The 10,709-nt window shown below is 43.5% G+C and overlaps 2 protein-coding genes across 4 annotated transcripts in view; both read left to right on the top strand.

The window, feature by feature from the left end:
- Positions 1-5,039, top strand: part of MARVELD2 (MARVEL domain containing 2) — a 54,262-nt gene extending 49,223 nt beyond the window's left edge. Inside the window, exons 6-7 of the mRNA XM_012664494.1 lie at positions 4,306-4,540; positions 4,588-5,039. Of these exons, the coding sequence (XP_012519948.1) occupies positions 4,306-4,540; positions 4,588-5,039 (687 nt within the window). The remainder of the gene's footprint in view (positions 1-4,305; positions 4,541-4,587) is intronic.
- The window catches only part of OCLN (occludin), a 53,293-nt gene continuing 46,590 nt past the window's right edge, over positions 4,007-10,709 (top strand). Inside the window, exon 1 of one of the 3 annotated variants that reach the window (XM_012664631.1) lies at positions 4,007-4,365. The gene's annotated coding sequence lies outside the window, so the exon portion shown is untranslated. Of the gene's footprint in view, positions 4,366-4,511; positions 4,573-10,709 lie in introns of those variants that run through there. The other 2 variants (XM_012664633.1, XM_012664632.1) reach the window with 2 other exon arrangements.

Below are 10,709 nucleotides of genomic sequence, written 5' to 3'. Positions count from 1 at the left end.
ACCCAGGGAAAAAAAAACAGACCATTGCCTATAGACAAAAAATGGCCCTAAAATATAGTAAAACTGTTGAGAACATTAGTTCAGGAATCAGATGACCTGTATTTTGAATCCTGACTCTACAACTTGTATAACTCAAGTAAATGATCAAACCTTTCTGAGCTTTAGTTCTCCAAAGCATAAAATGGAGATACATACTGATAATCAGTATGGAAAATAAAAAGATAAAATGGGGAAAATAATGCTAATAGTACATGATAAGGTTGTTTAAAGACAAAAAATTTAAAAATCCCATAAAACACTTAGCACAGTGCCTGGCACGTGTTTTTCCCTGAGCAGATGATGGCTACTATTATTATTCCATTTGCTGAAGTTCCTGTTCAGGTGCTGACTCTCTTGGTTTAACCTTAGATTCCCTGAGGGGAGGATCTTGCTTAATACATAGCAACCGAGGAGATAGAGGTTTCCTCACGCAGTGTAATTATCCTCTTAGACATTGCCTTCCTGGTGACTTCCCCATAAGTTCTTACATAAATCTGTCCAAGGAAACTCCTCTGTGGACGAGGAGCCTCCCTCCTCATAATTGGGTGGGGAAATGTAGAGGTCTTTCCGGCCAGGCCCTGAGCAACTCCAAACTGAGTTGCCCTTGAAGAAATACCAGTCGTTGAATTCCTTCACTAAGCAGGTGAGGTGGAGTGGAAACATTTTAATCTCCCTTATTTTCTCCTCTTAACCTCCATTCTAGAGATGTAAGCCTTGAAATGCTATTAAGGAATGTGCAGGCTTTACAATGACAGGAGGCTATCCGAGAGATGAACAAGACTCTACAGGCATGTTGGACTTGGGAATCAGGGTTATAGTCATTTAATCATTCAGCAAATAGTTATGGAGTACCTGTGTGACAGGGACTATTTCACGCACATGGGATACATCCATGACTTGCTGAATTTATTGAGACTTGTTTTACGGCCCAGCATATAGTCAGTCTATCTTAGTTAATGTTCCTTGTGCCTCCCGACAACCTTATAAAGAGAGTACTATTAATATTTACTATCGTCCCAAATTTACAATGGAGAAAAATGAGGCTTATGTAGTTTAATTTCCCTTCGTTCTATCCAGCTACCAAGTGGCAATGCTGGAATTTGAACTCAGATTTCTAACACCATAATTTGAGCTCTCCACTTTCTCCTTTACATATAAAAAGGAGGAAAAAATTGTTTTTTCATCTTATCATTTGTTTGACTGTAGGTAAGGTCAATAAATTTCTAATCATAGGATCCTCTGAAAATAATATTTACTCGTTTTTGAGTCATGAGGATTTTCATCAAATAATATGCAATAGTGGATAATAATACTATGAGTTGCCAAGAAGGAATATTTGGTAAAAAACTATATTTTTGGTATATTTTAGTTGGTAAAAAACCAATTAAATTTTGCTACAATTGATGATTATGTAACATGATTAAATTAGACATGGCATCATTTGTCATCCAATGAATTTTGTTTTGCTATTGAAGAATGATGTGTTTAAGGCTGGATTTTCTTTCTAGACACTTTCAACTACTACCTAATATGCACGATATTAGGCAATAGTTAACACATTTCTTTCAAAGTTGTGAGTGTTGTTTGGAAAATTAACCTGAACTGAATAAAAATGGTATACAACATTTCAATAGAAATTTAGTTTAGGCTGGTCCGAAGGTAGTGAGTTATATCACTTGATTGTTCAGTCAGTTACAGACTGAATTCCTTGTTCTACTACTTTCCCCTCTCCTCACTACTGCACTTGACTAGTCTTAAAAAAAAAAAAAGAAAAGAAATTTAGTTTAGTATTAAGTTGAACCATATGAAGTTGCAATTTTTGAGATTAAAAATGATCGACTATTGCCAATTTCATATAGTTCAATTTAATAAATTCTATTATTCTACATGGATGAATTCTGCAGTAACTAGAAAGTAAGTTTCACTAAGACAAGGATTTGGGGGTTTTGTTCACCACTGTACACACAGCAGACACTCCAAAAACAGTTGTTGAAACACTGGGCGCAGTGGCTTTTGCTTGTAATCCCAGCTACTTGGGAGACTGAGGTGGGAGGGTTGATTGAGGCCAAGAGTTCCAGACCAGCAGAGCAACATAAGGAGATCCCCTCTCCAAAAACAAACAAAAAACCAAAAAAACAAGTTGTTGAAGGAATGAATTAGGAAAACAAATAAAATATGAAAACTAACCTTCCACCCAACATAACATGCCTTTGGGTTTAGGCTTAGGATGGAAATAAGAAAAATAACATGATATAGATGATATAAAAAATGTTTAATTAAAAACCTAATTTACCCAAGAGCATTGAAAACATTTGTCCACACAAAAACTTGTACGTGAATGTACATAGTACCATCATTCATAATAGCCAAAAAGGAATAAAACACAAATGTCCATCACCTGATGAATGAATAAACCAAGTGTGATATATTCATACAATGGAATATTCAGCGATAAAAAGGAATGAAGTACTGGTACATGCTACATCATGGATGAACTTTGAAAACTTTATGCTAAGTGAAAGACAGGCATAAAGGCCCCATATTGTATTATCCATTCATATAAAATGTCCACAATAAACAAAATGACAGAGGCAGATTGTACATTAGTGGTTGCCAGGGGCTGAGGGGGAGGGACTATGGGGAGTGATTACTAATGGGTATGGGGTTTCTTTTTGGGGTGATGAAAACGTTCTGGAATTAGATGGTGGTGATGGTTGTACAACCTTGTGAATATACTAAAAATCACTGAATTGTATGCACACTTTAAAAGGGTGAATTTTATGGTATGTGAACTCTATTTCTTTTATAAAGTGGAAAAAAAACTCCTAAGATCTCCTCTTCAGAACATGTCAAAATACATTATAAAATAATAGACATGTGTTTACAAATCTGAGAGTATTAGGAAATGTTCCCTTGTTTAATTATAAACCGAATGGAATGTTTGCAGATTTCGGTAATCTGACAGCGAACATTAAGAGGATTAACCTGACTCCCCAGTGTTAACAATACCAATTTAAACTACATCATTCAAAAACTACGTGGTCATATTAAAGTAATTGTAGCAATGACTTCCATGAAAAAATACCAATTAAATTAATTACCTGTTAAAGCTGTCATCATTTAAAATATCTCATATTTATATAATGCTTTTACTTCCTTAATTATGAATTGTGCCTTAAGAGCTAAGGTATGGGAGAGTCACATCTCTAACCACTTAATTAAAGGTAAAGAATTGGTTGGGTTGGACAGAAATTTATTAGCAATGCTGACATTCCAGATTGGAACACAAAGGGAAGCAGGATTTAAGAAATCTAAATTTTAGCCTTCGGTGCAGATAAATTCGAACTAAAATTTTCACATCCTGGAGTACAATTTTTTTTTTTTTTAAAAATTGAGATACAACAAACACATAAAAGTGTACACTTTGAATTTTACAAAGTGGACACTCCTGTGGAACCAGCATCCAGATCAAGAAATGCAACGTAGCAACCAGAACTAAGGTTTTGTGTTTTTTTTGAGAGAATATTAAAGTAGTTCAAATCCTCCCCAAGAGCAGTCTCTCAATCATACCACAATTACATTTGGAGCGGGGGTGGGGAGGAGAAGACCCTGAAGTGGTGATGTGTAAACTGTATTATGAACTTTCGCTTGCTTGATGGCGAACTGACTGACACCAGTGTCTACAGCAGTTTACCTTCATTTGAACCACTCTAATTGTCTTTCTGAATCCAGAGATTCAGAAATAGCTCCAAAACTTACGCATGACTTGAAATTTTTCCAGAAGTCGTTCGTTGGAGCAACACATTTGGGTATTTTGCAATAAAAGTTTAATCAAACTTTGGGAGCAGGAAAGTGTCCTGTGCTGAGCACCCTTGGACCCTCTTTCAGGAGGAAAACAGTGCCCCCTAGACCTTACCCCGCCTCTCCCAGTCCAACACTCCACGGTTCTACCCGAAGCAGGCGGAGCTCGGAGCGCTTCTCCAGGTGGTGCGGGACCACCTCCTGCCCCTGGATAGCCCGAGTCCCTCCTCTGCGTCCCCCCTACGTCCCCTCCCCACGGGCCAGAACGCAGCGCTGTTCCTTTAACACCGCGCGGGAAGGGTGTAAGGAGAAGGACTGAGTCCTCCCGCCTCCTCCTTCACCGCTCCCCTCCTCCCCCTCCCTCCCATCGGAGTTTCAGGTGAATGGGTCACTGAGGAAGGAGGCCGGCCACACCACACCTTCTCGCCAGCGCCCACTTTCCCCTCCCTGCTTCCCCTGGCGCAGGCGGCAGGACTCCCGGGAGAGCGAGCCAGAGCGCCGAGGAGCCAGTCCCCGGAGCAGCAGGTGGGACTAGCCAGCGCGGGGCCGCGGGCCTCCGGCACCCCTCCACCCGGCCTGGAGTTGGTGCGCATGCCCGGGGGCAGGGCGGCCGGGGTGGGGAGAAGGAGGAGGGCTGAGTCCCCAGCCCTGTCCTTAGCTGCTAGCTGGCCGTCCGCGCGGCGTCTGGCGCGCCGGCCAGGTGAGAGCGCTCCTTGGCTCCTGCGGTCCCTGGTGGGTCGGGCCCAGGTGCGGTGAGTGGGTGGGAGTCGGGCGCGGTGCCAGGGGCGCACGGTAGCCTGAGAGTCCCTGCGGGGGGACTGCGTCGCCTGTGGCCGGTGGGGGAGGCGCGGGCGGAGGACGCTCGGCGCTGGTTTCGGTGGCGGTTTCGCCTGAGGGCTGGGGCTCGCGGGAACCGAGAGGCGCGGGTCCGCGGAGAGCAGCGCCGAGTGACTTGGGAGGCTGCCTTCCGGGGCGAGGGGAGACTTGGAACCGCCGATGTGCTTTATTCCCGGGAAAGGCTTAAAGCTACCAGTGCCCAGGCGTCGCGGACAACTTTTCGCTTTTATGGGAGCGGGAGATCAGTGAGCAGCGAGAATCTTGCCATCAGCTCTGGGGCTGCAGTTTTTGTGGTCTTCAAGGGGGGGGATTGTTGCGCCCGGCTCCTGGGGGGGTCCTGTCCCGAGGGCTGGAGCACATGAGCCAGTCGCTGGCCGGGGAGGCTTAGATCCAGGGGGGACCTCATCATTTTCGCCCCCACACACCCCTTTGGGTATCCTGGGGAGAAGGGGTGGCCAAATATAATCTGTGAAATATTCCTGGAGTCACGGTGTAGGCCACACTGGCTATCTTGAATCCACTTAGTGGGAGTTGTGTAAACCCGCGTCGATTTAAGCTGGGGGGGTGGGGAGTTAATTTCGAGTGAGGCTGGACTTCGAGGGAAGCTGCTCGCGCTTCGCATGCTCATCCGTGACCAAAAAGGCTGCGAACAGGTGGGCGGACCTGCCTTCGGGCGGTGCCTGCTCGGCCGGCCTGGGCGCGCCCCGCCGGGCTGCCCCTGGGCATCGCGGGGCGCACGGACGCCGGGACCCGCACGCGGCCGGCCGCGGGGTTTTAAACCTCCAGGGCCGGCCAGCCTCGCGTGCACCCCGCCCACACGTCGCCTGCGCCAGGGAAAATGTGCTCGGGGCGGGGGGTTGAGGGGCAAAATGGCCTCTGCACCTTGGGGCTGGGAGCGACTCCGAGCCCCTCGCGTCCTCAGTGGAGCGACTGAGTCCGAGGAGAAGCCGCGGCATCCTCAGGCGGGACCTGGGGCTCGCCGGGCGAAGTGCCCACTTGGGGAGTTACCCAGGGTGGGGAAGAGGCAGCTCTCCAGGCAAGTTAGTGTGTGGCCCTCACGCACAACGGGTGTATTATTGGGATCCCTGGAAAACAGAAACGCTTCCCATTAAGGCAGTTCTGGTGATTCCTGCTGTGATTGAAAACTAGTTCGTTCCAGACGGAGGTAGGTTCTCAAAATACGCATTCCTAAGTGTAACAGTAGTTCTTTTGCACTGTACATAGGAATCTTTTTTTCTTAGTGGTGCTTTAAAATAGACATTTTAAATGATGGGGCCTCAGGAATAGATTTCACCTCAGACAAAGCAACCTTTTTTTTTCTTTTGTAGTTTTGCATTTATTTATTAGGTGCCTCCTTTGTTAGGAGATGGAGAGGAGGATAGGAAGTTAGGTAAAACAGATTCTCTACCTTTCTACAGCTTCCAGACTATTTAGAGAAATAATAGGCAGTCCCTCCTATATATGAGGCACTGTGCTAAAAACATTTTGTATTTTGTATCATTTAATCATACCAACAACGCTAAAAGGCAGATCTTATTAGAACTTTATTTTAAAATGAGTGAACCCTTATGGGGGTTCACTGCAACCTCAAAGTCCTGTACTCAAGTGATCCTCCTGCCTCAGCCTCCGGAGTAGCTGGAACTCTAGGCAAGCCCTACCATGCCCGGCTAATTTTTTAAACTATTTTTAGTAGAGAAGGGGTCTCATTCTTGCTCAGGCTGGTCTCTAACTCCTGAGCTCAAGCAATCCTCCTACCTCAGCCTCCCAGAGTGCCAGGATTACAGGTGTGTGCCATGGCCTGGAAGTTTTCTTCAGTTATTTAAGGCTTACTTGATTAGAATATTTAGTGGGCTTTTTCCATCCAAATTACTATTTATGGAAATAGAGTAAATAGACTGTGCAGATTTTTGTTATGCCTTTTAGCCTCTAGCCTTGCACTGTTCTGTAACCCAGTGCTTCCAATCTTGACTGTGGTATGAATCACCTAGGATCTTGTTAAAATACAGATTCTGATTCATAGGTCAGGGTTGGGGCTGGGATTCTGCGTTTCTTTTCTTTTCTTTTCTTTTCTTTTCTTTTCTTTTCTTTTTTTTTTGGAGATAGAATGTCCCTTTGTTGCCCCCGCTAGAGTGTATTGGTGTTCTCATAGCTCATTGCAACCTCCAACTCCTGGGTTCAAGTGATCCTCCTGCCTCAGCCTCCCGAGTAGGTGGGACTACAGGCAGGTGCTAACATGCCCAGCTAATTTTTTCTATTTTTAGTAGAGGTAGGGTCTCACTCTGGCTCAGGCTGTTCTTGAACTCCTGAGGTCAAGCTATCCTCGTGTCTAGGCCTCCCAGAGTGCTAGGACTACAGGCGTGCGCTGCCTTGCCCAGCTGATTCTGCCTTTTTAACAAGCTCCCAAGTGATGCCTATACTGTTTGTACTTTTTTTCCCCTTTCTCTCACACTCTAAGCACTTAACTACTTTTGCTGAGCTGAACTTGGAAAAAAACACACTTACTGGGTGTTAACTATATGGAGAACTTCAAGGCATTCACTGCTGGATTGAAATCCCACCTCCAATGTGGACTGTTGGTTTTATTAAGTGTGGATTGAACATCACTTTGTTCCAGGGACCAGTGATAGGTCATGGTCAAGACAGACATCTGAGTGCTTGTGAAGCTGGCATTTGAGATGGGGTGGAGATGGTAGCACTGAAAAAGAAAGAAAAAATAATAATTTTAGGTATGAGGGGGAAATTTGCTCTGAAAATAAAACAAATTTGCTGTGATGTTCCTGGGCTTTCAGGGTGCAGGACTGCAAAGTCCCTGCCTGCTCCCCTGCCCTGCTCCAAAAATTAAAAAAAAAAAAATTTGCTGTGATGGAGTGAGCAGCTGTGAGGGCCTCTCTGAAGAGGTAACATTGGATCTGAGACCTGAGTAGCGGGTGCCTGCTGTATAAAGATCTGGGCTTTCTAGACTCCTGCAAGATTTGTGCCCTTCTTGGATTGATACCTTCGTTGTAAACAGTGATTCTCAAATATGTGATGTGCTTAAAAATCATCTGAGAGCTGATTTAAAATGCAATTTTTAGCCAGGCATGGTGGCTCACATCAGTAATCCTAGTATTTGGGGAGGATGTGGGAGGATTGCTTGAGTCTAGGAGTTTTAAGACCAGCCCGAGCAACATAATGAAACCCCTGTCTCTACAAAAAAATAGAAAAATTAGCTGGGCATGGTGGCACACAGCTGTAGCCCCAGCTACTCAGGAGGCTGAGACAAGAGGATAGCTTGAGCCTTGGAGTTTGAGGTTGCTGTGAGATATAATGATGCCACTGCACTCTAGCTAGTCCAAACAACAGAGGGAGACCCTGTCTCAAAAAAAAAAGAAAAGTAATTTCTGACACAGAGCTAGTCTATTACAAGATCTGCCTAATGCCAAAATTTGAGGCAATTTACTAATGATGTGCTTATAATCTAAATAGAATCATTCAATATCATGTACAACTTAAACTTTTTAAAGGCAATGGACAATTGCTGCATGTGATCTAAAAGGAACAGACTCCCTTCAAATATAATAAAGTTTATTTTTCACTTATTGACAGTTTTCTTTAAAGAATAATTTGAGGGGCCAGGCGCGGTGGCTCACGCCTGTAATCCTAGCTCTCTGGGAGGCCGAGGCGGGCGGATTGTTTGAGCTCAGGAGTTCGAAACCAGCCTGAGCACGCGTCTCTACTAAAAATAGAAAGACATTAATTGGACAACTAAAAATATGTAGAAAAAATTAGCCGGGCATGGTGGCGCATGCCTGTAGTCCCAGCTATTTAGGAGGTTGAGGCAGAAGGATCCCTTGAGCCCAGGAGTTTGAGGTTGCTGTGAGCTAGGCACTGTAGCCGGGGCAACAGAGTGAGACTCTGTATCAAAAAAAAAAAAAAAAAAGAATAATTTGAGGGCAAAGCATTTTTGTACTTTTTTTCATCTTAGCTTGGTTTTCTATTAAGACAGCTTTTGTTCATTAGATATTTTCAAGGTGGAAACTTTTTTTATATTTGAACATGTTGGTTTTCAGCTTAACATATTCAGGAAGGATCTGCTGCTTCCCTTTTGCCCCTGACTATTTCCTTAGCTGTCTGACTTCTTTCCCTGTCACTCTTCTTGGCCACAGGTTTGTGAAGGTGAACAGTGGATCTCTTAGGCCAAATTTAGGGCCTCTTCACTAATTTTTTTATTCATTCAACACATATTTATTGACCAGATATTGTTAATGTTGCTGTGCTGATCACTGGTCCTCTTTCTCCTTTGGCTCCTGGCCTTAAAGCACAGTCAAAGACTCTACCTTGAAAGAGAACTTAGAAGTCCTCCAGTCCAGTCTCCAAAAAATATCAAATAACTTAAGCTTTGCATAAATGGCATGAGCTCAAATTGTTGTTTGTTATTTTTGGAGAGGGTGTGGGGTCTGGGCGAGGGAGAGACTTCCTAACATTGAGATGAAATCCAACCCTGTGGGTTTTGGTGTGGTTTTGTTTTTTAACCATTTCTAGGACAACAAAGACAGCTCTTCAGATACTTCAAGGCTGCTTCAAGTGTGGTCCTTCTAATGTTCAGTTCTCCAGGTCACACAGTTCATGTTCTTCGAATTGTTTGTCTTACAACATGGTGTTTCTAGATTCTTAACAATTTTAGTCACCCTCCTGGAGAGGTACCTGGTTTAGAATGTGATCTATAAATTTCAGGTTTTGTTTCTGTTTAATAACTGTATCCTTCCTAGATCTGAGTAGTATTTCTGTGAATACTGCCTAGGTTTGGGATAGCTTGTTAGCTTTTGTTGAAATTCTTGCCAAGGAAATGTATTTTTTACACCGAGCAGCTATTATCTGAGCATGCTCAAGTCCCTGATGTAAAATGACATAGTATTTGCTGTAACCTATATCCTCTCATATACTTTAAGTCATCTCTGGATTACTTATAAAATTGAACATAAATCCTACGTAAATAGTTATACTATATTTTTAAAAATTGTTTTTATTGTTGTATCATCTTTTCTTGTTTTTTTCCCTCAAATATTTTCTGTCGAGGTTGGTTGAGTCGGCAGATGCAGAACCCTCAGATAGGGAGGGCCAACTCCATTTGAAAATGGATACAATATACCTACAAGTGTCTAAACACTGAAATTTCTCACCTTCAATATAACCACCTTACTGTGAATGCATTTGCTTATTTTCTTTAAGACATTATCTTAATTAGCCCAGCCCGAAGGTCTGGATTATTCTTCCCTTTGACAGAGGAGGGCACCAAGGCTCGGAGAAGACGAGGAACTTGTGTCAGGTTGTGAGCTAGTAAGTGGGGCTGTTAAATCCACTAGGTTGGTTTTAACTCGCCATTCTGACCTTACAGAGATCTTGATTAGTGTTGGTGGACTTCTAGCCAGTGAGTTAGTTATCCTTTCCAGTCTTTGGTTAGCTGCAAATCTGGGTGAGCTTGTCTCTTCCACCTTGCCTGTGGTTACCATTGGAGACCTCCCACCAGGTGAACATAAATGGCCCATTCTTTTGTGCTAATTAGGTGCCATTGTTCAGCTCCTTGGGAATCTGCTCAACCATGCTAGGAGGAGGTACTCAGGATTCCCGGGATTCTTTCCCTCTATGTGCCCTTCATCCACCAGTCTGGTAACCTTCTCAAACAAGGAAATGAAGTTGGTGTGGCCTGACTTGTTCTTAATGAGCTTTCTAAAATTATTTGCTTCACAGTGTAAAATCTCTGTTACTGGGGAAACTTGACAACTCTGAATCCAGGAAACAGGAGTTTGAAAAGAGATTTTGTTTGGATTTTTGACAACCTCAGCCTGTCTGAATTAATGTAGAGTTTTCAGAAACTGCTACTGAGCCTGGAATTTTGGGGATAGTCTTGAATGAATGAGTCATAGGCATAGAAGGGATAAAATTCCTCCGAGGTCAGAATTTGTCACTATTTGACATTCAGCTTCAGAAATGGGGTTCCACATTTAATGGTGTTTAAATTCAGTTTTTCTTTCTTTCTTTTTTTTTTTAATTCA

Source organism: Propithecus coquereli, unplaced genomic scaffold, assembly GCF_000956105.1.
Source record: "Propithecus coquereli isolate 6110/MARCELLA unplaced genomic scaffold, Pcoq_1.0 Scaffold9, whole genome shotgun sequence".
Lineage (NCBI taxonomy): Eukaryota > Metazoa > Chordata > Mammalia > Primates > Indriidae > Propithecus > Propithecus coquereli.
This window is presented reverse-complemented; position numbering and strand designations above follow the sequence as displayed.